This window comes from Gopherus flavomarginatus, chromosome 7 (genome assembly GCF_025201925.1).
Source record: "Gopherus flavomarginatus isolate rGopFla2 chromosome 7, rGopFla2.mat.asm, whole genome shotgun sequence".
Lineage (NCBI taxonomy): Eukaryota > Metazoa > Chordata > Testudines > Testudinidae > Gopherus > Gopherus flavomarginatus.
Window position 1 is genome coordinate 84,017,716 of NC_066623.1, and position 24,005 is coordinate 84,041,720.

Here is a 24,005-nt window from a genome sequence, read left to right on the forward strand (position 1 = left end):
ATGGAGCAGAGAGGGAAGTTAGTCTGTGAAACTCACACAATCGTACCTGGAATATTATGCTAATTTGACATCCAGAACTAAACATAATATTGGCAAGGTTGAGAGAGTTAATTTGTTGTTCATCTATTGTCATGTGGCTGGAGGGATTAATTTGAATAAAAATTAAAAGAGCTAAATTTGTATAGCTTGGGCAAGTGATGACTTAGCAAAAGGGGATGTGAAGGGTACAGTGCCTACAAATATTTGAAAGGTGTAAACACTAAAGAGGGAGAAGAATTATTTAGGCTGTGATCTTCCAATGAACTCTCCCCAGAAAGACCTCTGCCCTACGTGGAGCACTACTGAAGTCAGAGAGACTCTGTATGGGTAGAGGGATCTGACTCTGTGAAGCTCACTGCAAGAGTGAGAAACTTTCACTATTATGTCATTGTGTGCACTATAAATATGAATTAGGAGGAAATTAAGAAAATGAGAAAATCTACCTGATGGTGAAATGTATAGGCAGTAGAATAAATTTCCAAAGGAAGTGGTAGAAGCTTCCTTTCTTCAACACTTCTAAAACTATTCTGGACAAAACACTAGAAAATGTACTAAATAAAACAATCCTGTGTTTACAATGAGATGGGCAAAATGATCTAGTGTAAGGGTTTCCAGATGTTTACAGAAGGTCCACATTTTAATAGAACAGTTGTCTCGTGGATCATCTATTTGCAATCCAACATAGTGAGTACAGCAATGACTTATAGAGAAAAGTAGTAGTCAGAACGTTTTAAATGTCTTTAGTTTATCTTGATGCAAGTTAATGGGGAACAAAAGGATCCAGGATCTTGTGACCGTCACTTCTCAATGGTTTTCTATGGTCTCTTGCATGTCTAAATTCTATAATACTTCATCCTGTTTGTTTTTCCTTGTTAAAGACTAGATCAGAAGCTTGAATCTGAGATCTTGTCTTCATCTGACATTTCTTTTTAGACTTTGAGACGATATAATCGTGTAGTTCTTATTTACATGGAGAAAGTTGCACTGGTTTAACAATTCTTTTTTAAACCAATATAGTTAAACTAGTACAAATCTTGTTCAGATGCTGTTGTACTGCTTTATGTGCAGATTTTGAACAAATGTAATTATTTTGGTTAGGGTTTAATTTTATACCAATAACAGCCCCCATTGTGGATGCAGTTATACTGATACAAAGATGCCTTATATTGGGATAGCTTATTCCCCTTCCCATATGGAAATAAGCTATAACAGTATAAGCTGATCCTTTTGGTTTACTGTTCTGCAACTTTTTTTTTTAAACCTCTGCTGGGAACTAACATCTTTATTTCAAAAGTGGCCTGCAAAATGGGAAGGAATGGGCTTATACCCTTTTTATCACTTTGTGATATATAAAAAAAGTCATGATTTATTCAATATTAACGTCAGGTTTAGAAACAGTGACACCTGGGGGACTTGTGAAATAATATTTCAAGAAACAATGGTGAAAGTTGAGTAGCTGAGAGGAGAGGAGGGGATTTTGACTTGTTTAATAACTCAACACTTGTTTCACCTCAGTGACTAACCTTTTGGATAAAAGATGTCTGTTTAAACCTTTAACACTTGCACCTTTTCAGTTAAGATGATGGAACTCTCAACATATTCTTAGCATCTCCTCATGTAAAACTAGAGAAGACTAGATAGAATTTATAAAGAAGCAGAATTTATACAAGTCCAATTAAAAAAAATTCTTTTTGCAGGCTATCTTTAAAACTGTTTATAGACAGTGGTAAAATCCTAGAGATCTTTGCTCTCTATGTTTGGACAAAACAGTTGTAATAATACTTTTCTCAGTCAAGAATTATCTAATAGCTGATTCTTGAAATTACACATTATCTTTTGGAATTCTGGAACATTATTTACAGTGACAAGCTTTGTAACTGCTTTGTAGATGTAGTAAAACTGAATTTGTTCTGGTTTTTGCTGGAGTAGTTTATGTAGAGGAAATGAGTGAAAATTGAAGTCTTGTCTAGAGGGGGCACTCAGGAAAGTTAATCCAAATTGACTGAAGGTGTGAATTATATTAATCTTTCTTGTATTCAAGTGTGTTAGGTCACATTTTTCTATTCAATTTGTAAAATTTGTAGAATTTCAAAATAAATTAATTTTTAAACCAACATTTTCACATGCACAGCTAATACACTTTAAAAAATCCTTAAAAGATAAGATGGTGAGAAACCGACAATAGACTTCGTCTTTCTAAATCACCATATTGAGAAGTCAAGTCTGCTTGAGTTAGATATGGAGTCTTAGGCTATGTCTACACTATAGCCTCTGTTGGCAAAAATTAATGTTGTCAGGGGTGTGAATATTCCATGTCCATGAGCGACATGCATTACATCAGCATAAGAGCTTGTGTGAGCTTCTCCCATCGACAGAGCTTATATTGCTAGCAGGGGTGGGGGTTTTTTGTGCTGTTAGGAGAGCCCTCGCCTGTCGGCATAGAGCATCTTCACCAGATGCGCTGCAGTGGCACAGTTGTATCGGTACAGCTGTACCGATGCAGTGCTGTACGTATAGACATGGCCGTAGTTGCAGTTTTTAATTTCCTGCCCCTTATTTACAAATTTTCTTTGAAAGGTAAAATGAGAGACAAAGATTACATGCATTTTTGTAATTAAAACATAATTACCTTGCTGGAGATGCCATTATGTTCTCTTAAGCGAATGGTTACTTAAGCCTTCCTATTTCTTTTTCTCCAGCTTCTGTCTATTGTCTCCTTTGTAGTAGTGTACATATATACTGGATTACTAAACTGCAATAGCTTGACTCTCAGTCGTTTTCGATCTACTATGCCCAGTTCTATAGGCAGTACTTTGGATTGGTGTGGATGTATTTTCTCTAATAATCACTTCTTACTATAGTGGTGCTATGATGCACATATATAAATTGGTGGCTAAAAATCTTTCCTAATAAAAACAAGTGCAATAAACATTTAATTAAACATCCTTAGTAGCTTACTTTTCCCTGCTTTTACTGTCCTTCAGGTACTCTGTTGTTTGGGGAACAGTAGTGCAGTTATATAAGGACCTAAACAGGTGGAAAGATAATACAGTTTACATTATAGTAGTACTCAATTCTGTTTATGTTGTAGCAATGCTTTTGTCTTGAAATTTCAGCTTTGTCTAGTTCAAATTTTCAATAGGATTTTTTTTCTTTTTTTTACTGTTTTTTTTATTTGTAGGCCATAGATTTAAGATAACCATCATTCTGCCCTAATTCTCTTGCAGTTTTGACTGGTGTGATGCAAACTAGTCCACAAAATGTAGTAAGTTAGACTTTTATTGACCCAAATAATTTTTACATATGAAATACAGGTATGCAATATGTGATTAGGAAATACAATTAAGAATGTACATTAGGTTTAAGAAGATAATGAAGAAGAAGGGATCTGACTATACATAGCTGGAGAGACCATGCATTAAAGCAATTGCCTCCTTTGGGTTTAAACAGAGATTGCAGCAAGAAGTGTTGGAATTGGCACAGTATTAGAACTGAAAAGAAAATGGCCACTAGAAATCATTGCTGCTACAGCACAACATGGCTTGACTCCTAATGTACCGTTTCATATAGCATTTGAAATGTTTTATAAGGCCTGCCTTTCAGGAAAAGAGATGCTTAATGGGAATGTATGTTCACATATAGTTATTTATAAACTTTGATTTTTGTCAGAATTTTATTTTATAATTACATTTCTGTAAGTGGATTGCTCTTTCAGAGTTTGAATTCTTAGAATCTTTTAATAATATTTGACTGTTCTAAATATAGTTTTAGTAAACCAATCATTCATTCTTTGTAGAGAAGCATTTATTTCTAGTTCCACATTATAAAATGACAGATGAAAACAACATCCCAAAAGGAAAGTCTTGTCTCTTCAGTAATATTGAAAAAAATTCAATATCCTTCCAGAATGTATTTGGTACCTAGAATGTAATCCCACTTTTCAAAGAATGAGCCTTCAGTGGGTTTTAGTCCAACAAAGCCTTCATTGTTGATATTAAAATAATCTAAAAATGTCTAGTGGTTGGTTTTTTTTAAGCCAGATCCTGCAGCTGAAACAGGAAGGATTCTACCTGACTGTATCTTATTGCATAGTTGGGACAGAATGGATTGAAATGTATAGGTTAAGCACCTGGTGAAAGTATAGTTCCTGATGAAGAAATAACTGTTTTAAGATCTCAAACAATTATAAGTAAAATGCTTTTCCCTTTTCTGGAAAAAACAAACCAACAACAACTTATTTTTAAAGTTGAAATGTGAAACCTGCAAGTCAGGAAATGGAAAAGTTAAACTTGAATATATAAGCTTGACTTATGCACTTTTGTTTTTAAAAAACAAAGCATGAAATGCAGTTTTTTCAAATAAAATCTTTTTCACTGGAACACTGGGAAAGAGTGCATGAGAAAAGGCTACTATCCCTTTAAGTGACTGTCTGTAGCCTGCCACCTGCAGCCTGGGGATAATCAACAAGACTCTTCCCTGCCCTAGCAGCTCAGTTATATAAACCAGAGCAGGAAGCAGAACAAAAGTGAGGGAAGTGGAAGCCAAGTGGGCAGCAGTTTGTAGATACCAGCCTGTCTCTTGGATAGTACTCTTTTTCTCATGCACTGTTTCACAAACATTCAAGCACTTCTTAATTAAGAAAGTTTTATTTTCAGATTTTAAATATCTAAGAGAAGTGCATGCAATGTTATTTTTTTGTAATGGGAAAAATGTTTGTTCCTCAAAAATGGCTGAACTATTCTTGCTAAAACCTTCAGAAATATTCACCATGGAGCAGAGGTCAAGTCTAAAACTTCTCAGCCTATAAGGTGTTTGAAGACATGAGCAACCGAAAATGGTGGTTTGGAATGGAAACACTTAGGGTACCCTAATAATAGCTGTTGCTATGGAACAAAGTCCAAGAAATAAAATAGGATCTGTATAGCCCAAGTCTTCCTCTGTGTTGAGTTTGTATGTTCATGCAGCTTTGTAAATGAGAGGTGGTGGACAGCAGTAGTTTGTGCATAGTGGAGATTATAGAACTTTGACTTGGTGGTACTATCGAAAAAGGAATTTTCTATAATTCAAACAGAAAATTTCAGCAGGTGACAGATCATGCCAGTATCATGTACTGCTAATACGTTGGAGAGATTTTGCTGACACATAGACCTAAAAGAAGTTTAGGGCGAAGGATGATGCCAAGCTTATGTATAGTGGAAGCAACTTGTGGATCGGAGTGAAATGGAAAGAGAGACTTGCATTATGTTTGAGTTAGCTTTCCTTGTTCAAGAGAAGCTGTTAGCTTTGAGATATATAGATGAAGGAAATTGAGACAGCTAGTTTACTTGGTCAAGATAACTAAGGTGGAAGGTGGTGCTGAAAGATGTACAACGGAGTATCGGTGTGATATCTCTAACTTGTAACTTAAGATGGCAGAAGAGAAGGTAGATGTAGAGAATTGAATTGCATTGCTTCTTGTATCTTTGATGTAATCCTACTACATGGTAGTTCTTATTGTAAGAGATACCAGACACTGACATAGCGAGAGGCGGCAAACACATTTTTATTTACCAAATACTGGGTTAACTCTGTGGAGTATTACCACCAATCATGGCAATTTTCCTTTTGCAGAGTAAGTAAACTTTCAAATAACAAATACGCATATGTAATCTGGTAAGGGTTTGAGGCCATAAAATATTTTCAAAACTTTGCTATTTTCATATGTACAGTTACAGTTCAGTCATCTACTTGTTCATTGCTTTGACTGAATACTGACCAAACAGTTTTTTAAAAGAATAGTATTTGATTTCTTTTCTCTTTCCTCCCCTACCATCTCTAACAGAAATGTCATAAAATTGAATATTTTTATTTGTTTAGGAATGCGGAGGGGAAAAAATAACCATTTATATTGTTAATAGTAAATTCTGTGTGTCCATCCAAGAGTCTACAGTCTACTGGCTATTTATTTCTTTCTGACGTGAGGGAGGGCTCTTTTAGTCATTTTACTAGCATTGTAGAAGTTTGGAATAAATATCCATGCCTGTAAGTATCTTAATTGATAAAGCACATGTTCTTGTTCTGTATCTTTTCATTCACTCCTCATTTTAGCTCCTTTAATTACTTTTTCCCCTCTCACTGAGTGACACAATTCTTCACTGCTTTGTTTGTTTTCTTTTTTGGCATGTGGATACTTGTAATCTATTTGTCTGGACTGTATAGGCTGTGAAGTTGGGTGGTGGTGTGTTTTGTTTTGTTTTGTTTTTTGTTACTATCAGTTTTGTTTGTTTCCTGTGCTTGTCAGGCATCTTTTTGAACTGCTTCACCATCTATGATTAGGACTGTCAGCAAATAAAAACTTTCTCTAAGACTGGAAAATTGAGAGATTGCAGGCCTGACCACGGTTTTGGGGAGCTCTGCATGTGTATTATAAGTTCTCCGAATAGGGTGATTGGAAAAAGGAATAAATGCAACTTTTCTGAGATTAGTTTTCTTCTAAACTCAGAAGCTCATATGACTGGCAAAATCTAGCAGCAGATTCAGGAAGCTAAGGGCAGATCTACACCTATCTGATGGGAGGGCTTCTCCCATTGATATAGCTGCCATTGTAATCTCTACTGTGGGTTAGGTCTGGATAACTATGTTGCTCAGGGCTGTGAATTTTTGACACTCTGAGTGACGTTATTATAGCAGTATAAGATTATAGTGTAGACCTGGTCTAAGTCTGTTTTTCTTCTCTGTAGTATAAGGGAAGGTTTCTTGAGCAAATGTAGAGGCCAAAGGCCTCTGGAGAAATAAAGTTTTAGCTCCTGATACTGCAAACACTTTTGTGCACATGTTTAACTTTAAAATCATGTAGTCCAGTTGAAGTCAGTGGGTTAATTCATGAAGTTACATACCCCCTTTAGTGCTTGCAGGATCAGTGTTTTAATTTTCAAAAGTTTGTTTTGCCTCTAGCAGTTTTGTAAAATTTAAATAAGATAGCTTACTCCTGGCATTTAAATAAAAAAGCTAGGGCTGTCGATTAACTGCAGTTAACTCATGTGATTAACTCAAAAAAATTAATCACGATTAAAAAAATTTATCGTGATTAATTGCCGTTTTAATCACACTGTTAAACAATAGAATGCCAATTGAAATTTATTAAATATTTTGGATGTTTTTCTACATTTTCATATATATTTTATTCTGTATTGTAATTGAAATCAAAGTATTATTTTTTATTACAAATACTTGCACTGTAAAAATGAAAAACAAAAGAAATAGTATTTTTCAGTTCACCTCATAGAAGTACTGTAGCGCAGTCTCTGTTGTGAAAGTGCAGCTTAAAAATGTAGATTTTTTGTTTGTTTGTTACATAACTGCACTCAGAACCAAAACAATGGAAAACTTTAGAACAGGGGTAGGCAACCTATTGCACGCGTGTTGAAGGTGGCACGCGAGCTGATTTTCAGTGGCACTCACACTGCCCAGGTCCTGGCCACCAGTCCAGGTGGCTTTGCATTTTAATTTAATTTTAAATAAAACTTCTTAATCATTTAAAAAACCTTATTTACTTTACATACAACAATAATTTAGTTATATATTATAGACTTATAGAAAGAGACCTTCTGAAAACATTAAAATGTATTACTGGCACGCAAAACCTTAAATTAGAGTGAATAAATGAAGACTTGGCACACCACTTCTGAAAGGTTGCCAACCCCTGCTTTAGAGCCTACAGGTCCACTCAGTACTACTTCTTGTTCAGCCAATCGCTAAGACAAACAAGGTTGTTTACATTTACAGGAGATAATGCTGCCCTCTTCTTATTTACAATGTCACCTGAAAGTGAGAACAGGCATTTGCGTGGCATTTTTGTAGCTGGTATTGCAAGGTATTTACATGCCAGATATGCTAAACATTCGTATGTCCCGTCATGGTTCAGCTACCATTTCAGAAGTCATGCTTCCATGCCAATGATGCTTGTTAAAAAAAAAAAAAAAGCGTTAGTGAAATTTGTTACTGAACTCCTTGAGGGAGAATTGTTTGTCTCCTGTTCTGTTTTGCCCGCATTCTGCCATATATTTCATGTTATAGCAATCTCAGATGACCACCCAGCACATGTTGTTTGTTTTAAGAACACTTTCACTGCAGATCTGACAAAACGCAAAGAAGGTACCAATGTGAGAATTTCTAAAGATAGCTACGGCACTCGACCCAGGGTTTAAGAATCTGAAGTGCCTTCCAAAATCTGAGAGGGTCGAAGTGTAGAGCATGCTTTCAGAAGTCTTAAAAGAGCAACACACTTGTGTGGAAACTACAGAACCCGAACTACTAAAAAAAATAAATAAATCAACCTTCTGCTGGTGTTATCTGACTCAGATAATGAAAATGAACATGCATTGCTCTACACTGCTTTGGATTGTTATCGAGTAGAACCCATCATCGGCATGGGCACATGTCCCCTGGAATGGTGGTTGAAGAATGAAGGGACATATGAAATTTTAGCTTATCTGGCATGTAAATATCTTGTGATGCCAGCTACAACAGTGCCATGAGAACGCCTGTTCTCACTTAGAGGTGACATTGTAAACAAGAAGAATTATCTCCTGCAAATGTAAACAAACTTGTTTGTCTTAGCGATTGGCTGAACAAGAAGTAGAACTGAGTGGACTTTGTTTTAATTTTGAATTCAGTTTTTTTTGTACATAATTCTATATTTGTAAGTTCGGTTTTCATGATAAAGAGAGTTTATTACAGTACTTGTATGAGGTGAATTGAAAAATACTATTTCTTTTGTTATTTGCAGTGCAAATATTTTTATTTTTGATTACAAGTAAGTGAGCACTGTACACGTATTCTGTGTTGTAATTGAAATCAATATATTTGAAAATGTAGAAAACATCCAAAAATATTTAAATAAATGATAGTCTGTTATTGTTTAACAGTGTGATTAATCGCGATAATTTTTTTAATTGCTCAACAGCCCTAAAAAAAGCATTTTTAATTTAGCTCTTTATAAATTTTACATTTCAGTAGCACAGGTTATCATGTTAGTTTTACAAAGCCTCAACCTGATTTAAATCAGTTTTTAAAAAATCGTGTTCAAATCATGATGTAAACTGATGATCTAAATTGCTCCACCCTGGGTACTAGTTTTAGTTTTAGGAATTGAATGTGGATAAAGTAATTTCAGACTCATAACTGGAACCATAAAGATCTTCCAGGGTCCCTCCCTATGCAAGCATTTAAAAGGAGCAGGAAGCTGTATACCTCCATACAGAGCTAGTTAGCCTTGCTGATTGCCTATGTTGGTGATTGCAATCTGATGAGTACACATACTCAGTCCAACAGCTGAGTCAGCTGTAGTAACTGACTCAGAAATGACTGGTTTAAGATAAATGCTACTTTTTTCAATCCCTTTCAAAGGTAATTACATAAGTGTGAAGAGGAGTGCCTCATGAGGTGGTTATATACTTCATACTTCCCTAGGTGGGGAAGCTGGGGTTTAGCTAGTACTTTCCTGGTGAGTACATGCTCTGTTCTTTCCCCCAATCCTTCTGACCTTAGTTCTTAAGATCTTCAGATTTCTTTAAGATGATGGTAAGACTCTAATACTTCAGGCCTGCAACAAGTGGAAGCCAGAATTTGAACATGGTGAATCTTTTCCTTCTGATAAAAAGTTTTTTAACTTGCATTTCTCAAATTATATTTTTGGAGTGGGAGCATCCTACTAAGTGTAAATCTCATACCTAACAGATAGTGTGGGTCTAGTTTATACTGGTAAAACTGTTTTTCCTATTATTGCTTATTCTGGGCCACTCCCTCCTTCCAAGTGAAATAAGTTATACCAGCAAAAGTGCAGTTTTGCTGATATAGCTGTGTCTATGATCAGGGTTTTTCCCAGCTCAGCGGTGTCAGTCAAAATCACACCTCATCACATCTCTGATCAATATAATTCAGAAAAAGTTTGTAGTGTATACCTAGGATCAGCAATTGCAAATATCCCTGGTGGATGCAATAGTAGATTCCTTAGCAAATGACAAGAATTCATTTGGGAAAGGGCTCCTTCCTAATGGAATAAACAGAAATGAAGATAAACGATTCCCTCAGAAAAAATATAAAGTGTTGACAGGAGCATTGCAGGCTTCTATTTAATCAACGCAGATTCATCATAGCCTTTACACAGGCCACAATAGTATAGTCCAAGGCTTCTCAAAAATTCATAGCATGAAACAGATTTTAGTAGAGAGAGATTTGTGAATTACCACCCCTCCCATTCACAGTTGCAGGGATCACTTCTCTTTCCACTCAAACTGCCAGCTTATCAAAGAGAAGGTTAAGAGGTGACTTGATCACAGCCTGTAAATAAGTAGACAGGGAGATTTCTGATAATACCAAACAAAGACATAATAAGAGTCAGTGAAAGAAGAGAAATTCAGATTAGAGACAAGATGCAGATTTTTTAAAATTAGGGAAATTAACTTTTGGAACAATTTACCAAGACCTGTTGTGAATTCTCCATTATTTGAAATCTTTACATCAGGATTAGGTATCTTTCTATAAAATATACTGAAGCTGAACCACAGGATGTGGGCTTGATGCAGGAATTACTGGATAAAATTCTTTGACCTTTTATATAGGAGGTCAGGCTAGAAGATCATTGCAGTGGCCTTAAATCTCTAAACATCCCTGTTACAATCACAGCAATTCCTTATTTGGGATCCTTATATTGGAAAAGGGTTTTTTGGTAACTGCTGTCTGACCAGCCACCACTTTGTGGACTGCAATTTGTGAACAATAGTCTTTTAGTTTTTTTGGTAAACTACAGATTTTATTTTTGGCTTAAAACATCTGTCTTTGTTTGCTGGGAATCCTGCATTTTTTTTGTTTTTTGTTTTCTCCAGCTTGTAGGGGTCTGTTTTCTGGATTTTTTTTTATTACCATTATTTCTCTGCAGACCTCTTCCTTGTTTCCTAGTTTAATATTCCAACTGTAGTATTATACCAGTATATTACAGACATAGTACTTCATTTTGTTCCTGAAAGGCTTCTAATGTGCTACTGATTTGGGGACTGCAGAAGCTGTTCTATCTTATAAGGAAAATGGAAATCCCCAAGAGAAATATATACAGTTTAATTTTACATGCCTTATTTTGCTATTTTATATAATCTAATTTGAGAACTAAACTATATTCTTCTTCTTCAGAGAACTATGTTCTGTCCACATTTAGATCAGAAACCTGCTACTTACAGATACATTTTAAGTACAGTTATTGCTAATGTTTCCCTAAGAAGTGTGGTCAAAAGATTTGAAGATTGTGATAATGGTAAATCCATGCTGTTGACTACAAGGGGGCAGTATTCTATTGTATGGTTCTTAGCAATAAAAATTCCTGTTTGCACTGGTCAGAGAAACATGGTTGGAGCTACTGTGGTTCTTTGAGGACATAGCCAAAGTGCAAAGTTTTACTTTAGTGTCGTCTTATTTTAATGCAAGTTGTTGGGCTTCTGCATGTGTAAGATACGTTTGTTATGAAAGCAAGAGACTTGGGCTAAAGCATTTTAAAAATCTGATTATAACTTAATTTCACTATCCACACAGGCTGGATCATACTTGCTAATAACGTGTTTGGGCCACAGTTGAGCATAAGAGTTGTTACAATTAACCTGCAAGGCGGGGAGGCTGGTGCCCTTTCTTGCTACTTTATGATAGATAATCAAGGCCTGAAAAGTTTTAAATTTAATAACAACAAAAAACCACCTCCCCCACTCCTTCTTTTTTATCATTAGGAATAAAATTCTGTCCAGCCTTGAGGGAATTATGATGAGCTAATTGGAGAATTCAAAGTGGGGACATCACAAGAACCAAGAGCATGAAGGATCTGAGGGGAAAGGGACTTTTACTTATGTTGTCTAAGAGTGTGTCTACACTGCAAAGAAAACCCATGGCCGGCCCATGGCAGCCAACTCAGGCTCGTGGGGCTTGGGCTCTGGGGCTGCTTCACTACTGTGTAGATGTCTGCGTTTGGTCTGGAGCCTGAGCTCTAAAACTGAAAGGTAAGGAGGGTGTTGGAGTACAGAAGTCTACACAGCAATGAAACAATCCTGCGGCCCAAGCCCCATGATCCCAAGTCAGCGGGTACGGGCCAGCCGCGGGTGTCTAGTTGCTCTGTAGACATATCCTAAAGGGATGTCTTCACTGCAGAGTTAGCTGAGGCGTTCAGCACCTGTGTATGAGGACCCAGGTAAGCATAGCCTGGTGTGAGCAGCCACACTGCAAAGCTGTACCCAAGTGAATGTGTCCTCAACAGTGTGTGTTGCTAAGACTTCTGGGGGCACAGCCCATGTTTTTTTGTGCTATAGTAAATTGAACCTGTCTTTTTTTATTCTTTTCCCAGTGAATTGTGAGATAACTTTTCTGTCCTTCTGGGCATACGGGGGGAACCGGGGGAAGACATTAGAGGACTCTCAGCAATTGAGAGATTTAGCCTGTGTTCTCACTGCAAAGTGCCTGGGCTACGAGCCTGAGTGAAAGCAGCAGCTGCGCTGTAGCTTATATCTTCACCAGTCAGGCCAGCTAGCCTGGGTTTAAAGCATAACTAAACTCAGGTGAGAGAGTTGTGCGGCTGGGAGTGAGGTCAGGGGCAACACCCAAGGAAAAGCCAAAGTTAACTGTGCAGTAAAGACACATCCTTAAAACTCTGGCTTTGTGTTTTTATTTAATTTCAGTGACTGACTTTATAATTTTGGGTAAGTCATCCCTAAATATTTCACACCTTTGCTCTCCAGTCAAGATGTTAGAGCTCACACATATGTCCTTGAGTCTTCTCATAGGCCCACTAGCGAAACCAGAGTATATTATCTAACAAGACATCAGCATTTCAAAGGTAGAATATAAAGCTGGGGAAAAGGGAGAGAGCCTTCTGGACTTCCTCCATATAGCATAAAAGAAGCAAAAGTTATAATTTCAATTTTTCAAAATATTGCTCGTCACCTTTAAACTCAATTGTCTTCTTAGTGAAGACAGGCCGTAACAATGTCAAGCCGTAGGATTTGAAGGGATGGAATGTTTTGAGTTCACTACTGTCTTGATTTACTCTACATCTAGGATTACCATCTTTCAGATTCCCAAAAAGAGAACACTGCCAGAGACAGGGGGGGAAGGGGCAGCTGGAGGAGAAGGTACTGTTGGAGGGGTGTCTACCAGAAGGGAGTATTTGGGAGTACTGGGGAGTCATTGGGGATGCAGGAGGAGATGTGTATTGGGAGGGGTACTTGCAGCCTCACTCTCGACGTGGGGGGCAGTGGTGCAGACCTCGGACACAGCTCTAGTTGTCCATCAGTGCCTCCTTGCCTCTTCCACTTTCCAGGGCTGGGGGCCAGGGCTTGGGTGAGGGGGAATGGGAGCGGGTGGCTGCAATGCAGGGACCAATCCAGATGTGGAGCCAGCTTTTTCTGAGCTGCAATGTCTGCTCTGCAAAAATCCTGGACATTTCCTCTTACTTGAAAAATCTGATCAGATAGAGGGTGGAGGATCAAAAAAGAGGAAATGTCCAGGAAAACCCAGATATATGGTAACTCTGTCTACAGCTCTTTTGTTAGAATTGTTTCATCTATGTGGTCCAAAATGAGATTTAAGGAGATGTGACCCAGTTTCAAATCACAGGGATTCATAAAATTATACTTGGTAGTTTGGGACTGGAGTCTGGTTGGAGGGGATGAACAGAGAAGAGAGGTGACTTATCTATGGCACCTTAACTAAAACAGCGAAGCCAAAGCCCTTTGAAGCCATGTCTACACTTGGGGGAAGGTGTATTTTTAATGTGTTAGCTAAAGCATGTTAACTAACACATGTTAAGACTACAGTTTGCTTGGTCTATACTAGGATTTTAACAGGTTAACTGGTCAAGAATAAAACTAAGGGGTGTTAGCCAACACCTTAAAAACACACTTTTCCTAGTGAAGACAAGGCATTAGTTTGGCCCAGCTCTGATGTCCTTCAGCACTTGGTCTCAAAAAGGTTGATAATTCTTCTGAAGTGGTTTAGAAAAATCGTTCTCACTTTCCCCACTTGCTTCCTTGTCTTCTCTAATAGAGTCTGAGTCATAGTCCCAGAAGGGACCACCAGATCAACTAGTCTTACCTCCTGTATATTACTAACCCCCCTCCCCAGTATTGAGCACAATAACCTGGATTAGAATAAAGTATTATAGACTAAAATATTGTGTGCCACAGGCAGAGAACAGGAGGGACTGAAAAGCTCCTGAAATGATAGAATTGATTTGTTGAGATATACCGAGGTGATTGTAGCAAGTATCCAGCTCACCATGCTGCAGAGGAAGGTGAAAAATCTTCCAAGATCCCTGCCAATATGACCTTATGAAAAATTTCTTTCTGATCCCAAATATGGCAATCAGTTTGACTGAGCATCTGAAAGAGAATTCTCTTTTCTGTCTTAGAGCACAAGCTTATCCTGTCTGGTGTCCCATCTCCAGATGTGACCATCTTTGATGTTTTAAAGGGGGGGGGGGAAACAACCACCCTAGAATGCATTTGCATGGGGGAGAGGGGACAGATTCTTTCCTGACCTTGCAAGTAACTGGCTACAATTCTAAACATTAGATTTAGGGGTATAAGACTCAGGACTGGAACTCCCTTGACCACTGAGTCTGGTCCCCCACCATCATAGGCAACTCAGTTACACAATCCCACCGATATTCTAGGTCATCCAAATTGTTCTTGCAATATTCTGATCCTCCTGTATTGACAGTGCCTCCCAACTTTGTGTCATCAGCAAATTTCATTAACAGTCTTCCACTATTTGTAATAACCTCATTAATAAAACTGTTAAATAAGATCAGTCCCAAAACTGGCTCTTGAGGAACTCCACTAGTAACCACCCTCCAGCCCAATAGTTCTCCTTTAGGCACAACTTGTCTTTTACAATTCTTGTACTAATCCTTATCTACTCCAGTTTAACTACACCTCTACCCCGATACAACGCGGTCGTGGGGAGCCAAAAATCCCTACTGCGTTATAAGTGAAACGCTGTTATATCGGGGTAGTGGTGGCAGGGCTGCAGCGGTGATTTAAAGAGCCCAGGGCTCCAGCTGTGAGGAGCCCCAGGCCCCCAGCTGTGAGGAGCCCCAGGCCCTTTAAATCGCCGGTGGAGCCCCGCTGCTGCAGCCTCGTGGTAGCAGCAGCAGGGCTCCAGCAGCGATTTAAAGAGCCCGGGGCTCCCTGCAGCAGCCGGAGTCCTGGGCCCTTTAAATTGCCGGTGAACCCTGTTGCCGCAGTCCCGGGGTAGCAGCGGCAGGGCTCTGGCTACTGCGGGGAGCCCGGGCCCTTTAAATTGCTGGCGAGCTGTGCTGCAGCAGCCCCAGGTAGCAGCAGCAGGGCTCTGGCAGTGATTTAAAAGGCCCTGGGCTCCCCGCAGCAGCTGGAGCCCTGGACCCTTTAAAGCGCGTATTATATCGGGTCGCGTTATAGCAGGGTAGAGGTGTAATTATATCCCATGTGGGACTGTATCAAAAGCTTTACTGAAGTCCAGATAGATTAGATCTATGCATTTCTGTCTAAAAAAGTCAGATCTTTTCAAAGAAAGATATCAAGTTAGTTTGGCGTGATCTACCTTTGGTAAACCCATGTTGCGTTTCATCCCATTTTCCATTTGCATCCAGGTATTGAACTTATTCTTTCAGTTTGCTGCTTGGTGCAGTCCAGGGAAATAGCGTAGCAGACATTGAAGATGTTGGGTTTTCCCTGACTTTTTAATGTGATTTTCCTGCTCTGCACACACAGTTTACCAAAGAAATATCTTGTGTACATTTTTGTTACCGTATCAAGTGTCAGGTCTGTAGATATTCAGGGTCTCTCCTCACCTTTTTAATTATAGTAGTTATCCAGTCATCTTGATATCTGTGCATGTGAGAGAGAAAGTGCCTTTCTATTTTGATCCTTACAACTTGGGGCAAGATAAAATACTTCCATGTGTGTAAACTCCTCACTTGGTGCTCTGCTGATCTGTCATCAAATGCTTACAGGATCCTAAGCAGTATGATGACTCTAAGATTTTAACTTTTTTATTATTTTGCAGGTTTGTTTTAAATCAGACCTCACAGCTTGATACAAATAAAACAGACAACGGTAAGTAGAAAACCAGCTTATAAAAGTGGTATGTAGCAAATTTTTTATCTCTGAATACCTACTTATAAATAGCCAGAAACACCGGTTTACAGAAATTGGAATAAATTAATAAGTTAAAGTGAATGTTTACTTGTTTGTAATAGCTTATTTTTCCTCTTCTGAGGTCTAAAAAAATGAAATTCTTGTGCTGTTTTGTGTTGACTGTATATTTAAAATTATGATGACAAATCTGTCAAATGATCCATAGCCGAGAAAGTAACCAGCGCTTGTGCTAGTTGTGGAGAACCAAAACAGTGAAGACTTCATTCATGTGGATTTCTATCTGCAAATTGTTCACATGATTTGAAATGCTGCCAATGTAGTTTGCTGTGCTACAGAAGTATTGTTTAGGTTTGTATTTCAGATTTAATTCAGTTCATAGCTCTCTTAACTGGTAGATCGAAAATTTGAGTGGCCACCAGAACATTTAACGTTTTACAAAATGAAATACCAGAGGACATCAGGTTTACCTATATTCTTTGGTTTTCCTGTCCTCAGGGACTGTATCAGGTGGCATGAGACTGACTGACAAGCTAGTAAGGACTTTACTATAAAGCATTGATATTCTTCAGAGTATTACATGGGCATTCTCAGATAACTGCAAAATATATGTTCTCGAGGAGATTTTTTTTTTCACTGCAGCATTGCCAAAAAGGAACAATTCACAATAAATATTTTCAGATCAAGGAAATTCTAACTAAAGCTGGATTCTGGGCCTCTCTTTTATTGCTTGACATTCTGTTTGTGGAGGATTTCTGTGGTCAGAAAACCTCTCCCTCTATTCCCCATTAAAGTTTGCTAAGCAAATTTAACTTTGAAGAACAAATGATTCACATAGTCAGATCTTTTTAAAACCTCTTTCGATTATCAGTTGGCATTCCTTTTTACATTTTTAAGTGTATAGGAGTTTGCAATCAAAGGTGTCCTCACCTTGCGAGGGTGCTCGGTGGGAATTAAGGGACCAAACAGGTGAGTGCCTAAGGCAGTGGGGTTGAGTATTAGGAGTTTGGCCAAGACTCATGTTAGAGAATCTTCTTTTCTAGGGCATGACCAGGGCCATTTGTATTCTGAAACGTGCTGGAATGGAATGCTGTGTCAGAGCAAACCCTTTCTGACTGTGCAGCAAGTGGGAAATCCCATGGTAAAATAAAGCATGCAATCAGGTTGATTTTATTTATTTATTTATTTATTTTTAAACTAAAGATAACTCCTGGGCCAAATGAGTCAAGTGTGCTGCATGATTTTGAACAAATTGATGTGGCTTGAGAGGACCTGGGGGGACAGGTGTAGATAACACCACAGAAGACAGAGTACAAAAAAGTTTGGGTTGTATCAAGAATAACGTTTGTAAATATCTATGCTGTTCGAAAGATATCTGCATGTATTGGTGACTTAAGAAACATGGGTCACTGGTCAATAATAGCTAGGTTCCATTACCAAAAATTACCCATGCACTCAACTGTCCCTCATTATTAGAGACATCACTCCATTTTAGACCTAAATATACCTACAGTCTTTAGAGATCAATTTGTTACAAACACAGATTTATAAAGTCAAGATTATAGAAAATGTTCTCTGTGGTAATGAAATTAAATTTGAGCCTCTGTAATTTTAATCTCTCTGCATACTACTTGGCCTACTTTTTGCATTACTGCTGGGCCTATTAAAGCATGGCAGCTTTAGTTAAGGACCCATTTCTCAAGGAACTTTCTGTGCTTGAAACCTGGTCATGATGGCATTGTATGTACAGAAGCTTCTTCACTTATCTGACTATTTAGGCTCTACATCCCATTTTCTGCTCGCTATTCAACTAATGTAATCTTTGAACCAAATAATGGGTAGCTTGCTATTTTGGATGGGATGGGTTTACACATATTGAACTTGCTTTGTTTCTCTGATCTGTAATTAATACGTAGACCTAAAATGAGTTCAAATTGCTTTAAAAATAAGTTGAAATGTACATTTTAAAATAGGCTTGAGCTACTTTGTCTCTTCACCTCATTTGTCCTAAGATTCTGAAGGAGCCACAGGTATGGGCCTAACAGCACTGATTGTAGGAGAACACGTCCTACAAATTTGAAATGTCAATTTGTCTACTGGTGTAGGTTTGTGTACTGAAGTAAGCAACTCTGGGCTGAATAGTGTGATCTTCTGTTGTTTGGAGGAAACAGTATAAACAGACGGGTTATTGTATCATGTTAATATTTAGCTAGAGAAGAATGTTTCCAATACACCTCTGCCTTGATATAACGTGACCCGATATAACATGAATTTGGATACAACGCGGTAAAGCTGTGCTCGGAGGGCAGGGCTGTGCACTCCAGCAGATCACAGTAAGTTCGCTATAACACAGTTTCACCTATAATGCGGTAAGATTTTTTGGCTCCCGAGGACAGCGTTATATCGAAGTAGAAGTGTATCATAGTGACATGAATATGTTTAACACTGGGACTGATGACAATTTCAAGCTGGACTTTGAAAAGTGGAACAATCGGAACTCTGCAAAACTATGCCCACAAAGATTTTCATCTTTACTTTCCAGATTGAGTTTATAATAGAAGAACCATGAATGGGGAGACGATTTTTGTTGGGCCACATATAGTGTGTATTTAAATCTTTTGGGCCCCTTGTTACCTCTAATTTTCATGCCTGATAATGATTATCTTAAACGCTTTCTTCCTGATTTACAGGGTAGATACAGGTACAGTGTATTAATAGCTTAAATGTGGGGGGAGATTTTTCTTTTCTTTTTTGATAGATTGGTGCATCAATATTGCCAGTGCAGAGAGCACAATAAATCAATAAAAGAAGAGAAGCTAAACAGATGGGCAAAGATTTTAGGTTGGACAGAAGGAGACAGGTCTGGAGAGGTAGATCTGTGAGACCTCATCATAGAGTTGAATTTGTGTATGGAGTTATTCAGAAGGGTGTGGCGAGAGGAGAGAAATCACGGAAAAGCAGAGTGATAGGACATGGAGGCTGTTGGATGTGCTGAAAGAGAGAAGGTGATGGTCAGGGAGGGAGAATTCAACAACAGAGGCCACTGTCTGGAGATATGTCAAGTGAATGGCCCTTTTGGTGAGTGGGAGAACCGAATCAGGGCTGTAGGTCAAATGAAGAGGTGAGGGTAAGAAAATGAGCAGCTCAGGGGTCAGATGTGTTATCAACACAAAAGCTGAAGTTGCTGCAGATGAGTGTGGGAGACTGAGAAGAGAGGAAGTGAGAGAGCCAGGAACTGAAAGAGCCAGGAGTTGAAATCAGAGGGGAAGGCTGATGGGGAGGAGTTGAATGGATGGCAGCTGACAGCAATCTGGAGAGGGAGAGGAGAGGGGTCGGATACAGGTTTATTCAAAAGAGGGAAGAGATTGGTAAGGGAGAAGGAGGGTTATTGAAAATGGCAGCAGGATCAGGAGAGGAGAATCTCAATACCCTCACCATGGTCTTAGAGAGTGTGAGAGAAGGACGGGCCTCCATAAGAGGGTGACTGCAGAAGCAGGTCAGATAGAGGACTCCAGATCTCTGTGAGAGCCAGGAGCTGGAGAGAGTGAGATAGGAAGAGGTCCTGAATGACTGATCTTTTAAGAAATGACAGCAAGAAAAGGCTGTGGTGGGGGAGTTTGGGTGTGAGGTTAGGAATGGTAGTACAAGAAGGGTGGAGGTGATGGTGAGGGTGGAGGGAAGGTCAGGATTGTGGCAAATGTCATCAAAGATAAGGAGGACAAATTGGATGTTGGACCTAGGTTTGTGCTGGCAGGAGGAGGGGGCAGGTTTTGATGGAGAGGAAAAGAGTAGGTATAGGTGGTAGGAAGAATTGTAGAGGGGTGGAGGTTACCAGGAAAGGAAGAGGGAGCTGGTGGGAGGGAAAAGGAAGAGGCAAGAGTATGAGGATGGGGGCTAGCATGCAGAAGAGGGGTGTGGTGTGGGCCATGGTTGAATGGCAGATGAACAAGACTGCAAAAATCCCTGAACCAAACACACAAGACCTTTAGATACGTTCCTGGACTGGCATGGGTCTCTGCTGTCTGGGAAGGATCCCTTGCTATTGACAGAGCTCCCCAATTGCAGTCCCTGTTGGTTGTAAAGGGCCAGGACCAGGCTCTTGCTCACATCCTGTTGTTGAGTCCCTGTTTCTGCAGAGTTTTCTACCACCTGCCCTTCTTCTCTGCTTTTTTCATGTCTCTAGCTACAGAATTCTGTATCCTCAAAGGAAATGAGAAATAGCTGGGCCAGCTCTGTCCTTTATGCCCTGGAGGGAGATGAGGGGAGAGTGCGAGGACATCCATAATACAGGTGTGACTCCAGCAGATACTGCTAGCCAAAAAGAATTGGCTCTTTAGCGCATGGTGCGTGCGCACCATAGGTGAAATTAATGTGGACAGCACCTCTTGAAGAACCACTGCTACTGAAGATTATTAACTGTTCTTTCCTAGGTCTGTGTCTCAGATTTGGCTTACCTAATACCATGTACAGTAATGACATCAAAATACTTAGCTTGGTATACTTGTTAAATAGCAGGATATATTTACTATAAAACAGAGAATGCACTTGGTGAACAATTAGTGTTCTGTGTGTTCATGTATCCTAACGTTTTGATCGTTGTAATTTGAAGTTGTAGAATTCCAAATTTCCAACTTTTCATTTACTTGAGCAATTAAAAAAAAACTTTAAAGTAATACATGTGTTTTTATTTCCTCTGGAAGATTCCAGCTAGATTGTGTGTGTATGAGAACTGAAGTATCTGGTCTAGTAAGTTGGAAATATTTTTACAAGCAAACTGATTTATGTAATTATTTTACCTTAGACTAAATATAGTCCAAATCCCTCTTGGGCAATGAAGAGACACATTGGATGCTCTTATGTATCACTATCTCCTTTGTCTTGTATCCTATTGCTCTTTTACTGTAATTAGCACATTGGACATCTGATAGTTCTCCATTTTTTTTCTAAACTATATTTGGTTCATTTCCTAATCTTTCAGTATGTTGGATAATACTGAAAGGGAACCCTCCCCTCCCCCACCAAACTGCCAAATTCTTAGCTCCCAATCTTTACTTTTTTGGCCTTGCCTAGAATTGGCATTTGTTTATAAATTAAAAATACACGTGATCATTGAAGAGTACAGCTGTTGAGCTAGGAGCATAAGAAGCCGACCCCAGGACAGATGCAAAGTACTTCCCTAAATGTCAGTCATTGTCCAGTACTGTAGAGTGGGATAGAGGAAGGAGGGTTTGCCCTTAAAAGGTTCCCTATTGAAAGGCACATCATGAGATTGGAAAGGATAGCATGCTGGTAGTGTGCTAGGGGCCAGAGAAGAAAATAAAAGTGCTGGTCATTTCCACCTCCCATTGAGGAATTCCTAATTTAGGGAAGATGGATCTTGATGAGGCAGGGTGGATGGCTTCCTCAGATCATCAATTTTACTTCATTGTATTTTTAAGTTTATCAGTCATACCAATACAGTATCCAGTTACCTATAAAATATTTAACAGAACATATGACTAGGGCTGTATTTTTTTCAGTTTGAAAAAATCTGCTTTCGAAGAACAAAATGGCAAAATTTGGTCATGAATTTTCATGATAGCAATGGTCACTATCAACCAAAGAAAGTATCACAAGTAGCTAGGTATGTTTCAGTATACATTGAAGAAAGAATTTTCACTTTGTAGCTTGATGGAACTTCACTTTGAAAAATTCCAAAAATCAGAAGATGTGTAACTTGTTATAAAACCATGACAAACTTCAGTAAAATTGAATTAAAAATTTCTTAAGTTGGCTGTAGGGAAGCTGTACTTTAAGTTCATTCTGTGGCAGTATGCTGTTGACATGCAAATTCTCTGTCTTTGTGCTCCTGATTTTATCATCTTTCTGTGCATTATATGAAAATCTTTTAGAACTTGTACTTTTGGACTAATGCACAAGCTGACGGCAAAGTTTGACAAATCTGGGAAATGTTCTTGTCAAGAATCAAATTGAGCTGATTTCTTGTATTTCCTGACCAACCTGGTTGTGACCTATAGGCGCTATAACAATATAAATATTAAATAATTTAGATTCTATTCAATCAACTTTGCAGTAAACAAAAAACTGTAAGGAATTTTGAATATTAATGTTTTCCACTGTGAGAACTTAATTTCACACTACCTATAAAAATCTGTAACTACCATGAAAATAAGCCTTATATATGACTGCCTGTTGTTGCAGCAGCATGATCAGACAGCTTGAAGAGAAATCATGAAATAATATCTGCTGAAAAGAGCTATAAAACACTACTTTGATGTATAGGTTGCAGAAGAGGATAATACAGAAATTCAAGACTATTTTTAAAAAGTTTCAGTAATGGTTGGGTGAGTGCTAGCCTTACATATAAGCCTGGATTGTCCTTTGAAAAGTATGTTCTTGAAAGTGTGTAAGGGAATGTAAGAAATAATAATAAAAAAAGGCAATTTCCCCCTCTCAAAGTTGTTCAACTTTCATTAATTCCAGTGAAAGATATAGACATTTAAACTTTGACAATATACTTGTTGCTCTGGGTAGATCAGAGGAAGACACTGTCTGTCTCCTGGAGCTTAACATCTAAATTCTTATAAAAATTAAATTTACTGTAACTCTGCAGGATATAACTGCTCTATCATACAATAGTAACTTTCAGTATAAATATAAGATTTTAAATTATTTTTGTTCATAGCTATGGGAGTAATGGTTAAAGGCTACAGTAAAAAATACTATATGTAAAAGATTACTTTAGTATTAGAAAAAATCTTTATTATTCAGACTGAAAGGAAAGTTCAGTTTTGGAACGTGAAGCAAATGTTCAAATCCATTTTGTCCTGAGTTACTTGCATAGTTTTAATAATTTTTTTGTGCTCATTTTGAAAAAATAAGAGTTTTCGGTTCTCTGTTTTTTGTGTACTCCGTCAAATTGTTGGTTAAAGATTCTGATCACCACTTGGTGGCAGTACTTGGCTTCAAAAGGAAAATGGCCTTAATTCTCTTTAAAATTACAGATTAGAGGGTACAGGAATTGTATTAATTTTGTTTTAAAATAGGAAAGAATGCCAATGTGTTCAGAAATGCAAGAGGCTTTTATTTAACGTAAAGAAAAGCTTTTAATTGTTATGTCCCAAAGACTGTTTTATAGAAAAGTTAGTTAGAATGTTTAAAATGTATAATTAAAGGGATGTGTTTTTTATTAAGTGTTAGCTTTGGGCAATGTTTAACTGTAAAGCTAAAGAACTGGTGTGCCCTTCATTGTGTAATAACATATTATTTACCTTAGTGTGTTACTTTTATTGGGGACAGTGTATTTAAAGGAATTCTAACCTACTGTAGTTTTACTACTAATATGATGACATTTCCCTAAATGGAAAAGTTTTCATTCAGTTACTTCAATTGAAATAGCATAACTTATTTAATATTTTGGAGATGATGGCTCCAGACAGTGGGACACGGACTACTTTCACCTGTTCCTTTCCTAATGATGTCCCTCATACCTTAATGATTGCAGCACTTCTTGGCTTGGAGGAAAACTGCTTTCAGAATTGCTTGTTTCATGAAGACTGTGTGTTTGGAGGGCTGGGACCTGCAGGGGATGGAGGAAACCCCCCCTCTTAAAAAAGTGCCTCCTGTTGGGACAATTCTCATCTCTTGTAATAGGAACTAGAATTGGCTGTTGCTGTGTGCGCCCCATCAAAAAACCATAAACAAAACAAAAACAAGTCTGCCAGAAGAAAGTGCATTCTTTTCTTGCATCACCTTAGAAGCTGATATAGGTTGGGTGTCTAATTCCCTTAGGCTCCTTTGAAACACGATAAATCAAGAAGG

The 24,005-nt window shown here is 38.2% G+C and overlaps 1 protein-coding gene across 15 annotated transcripts in view; it reads left to right on the forward strand.

Annotated features, from left to right (window-relative positions):
* The window catches only part of ZNF644 (zinc finger protein 644), an 80,705-nt gene that overhangs the window by 13,142 nt on the left and 43,558 nt on the right, over positions 1 to 24,005 (forward strand). For 13 of the 15 annotated variants that reach the window (XR_007775453.1, XM_050962102.1, XM_050962105.1 and 10 more), the window contains one exon: positions 16,096 to 16,145. Coding sequence is in view for 1 of the 15 variants with exons in the window: in XM_050962111.1 (XP_050818068.1) it covers positions 16,096 to 16,145 (50 nt within the window). In the remaining 14 variants the exon portion in view is untranslated. Of the gene's footprint in view, positions 1 to 12,010; positions 12,057 to 16,095; positions 16,146 to 17,080; positions 17,154 to 24,005 lie in introns of those variants that run through there. The other 2 variants (XM_050962107.1, XM_050962108.1) reach the window with 2 other exon arrangements.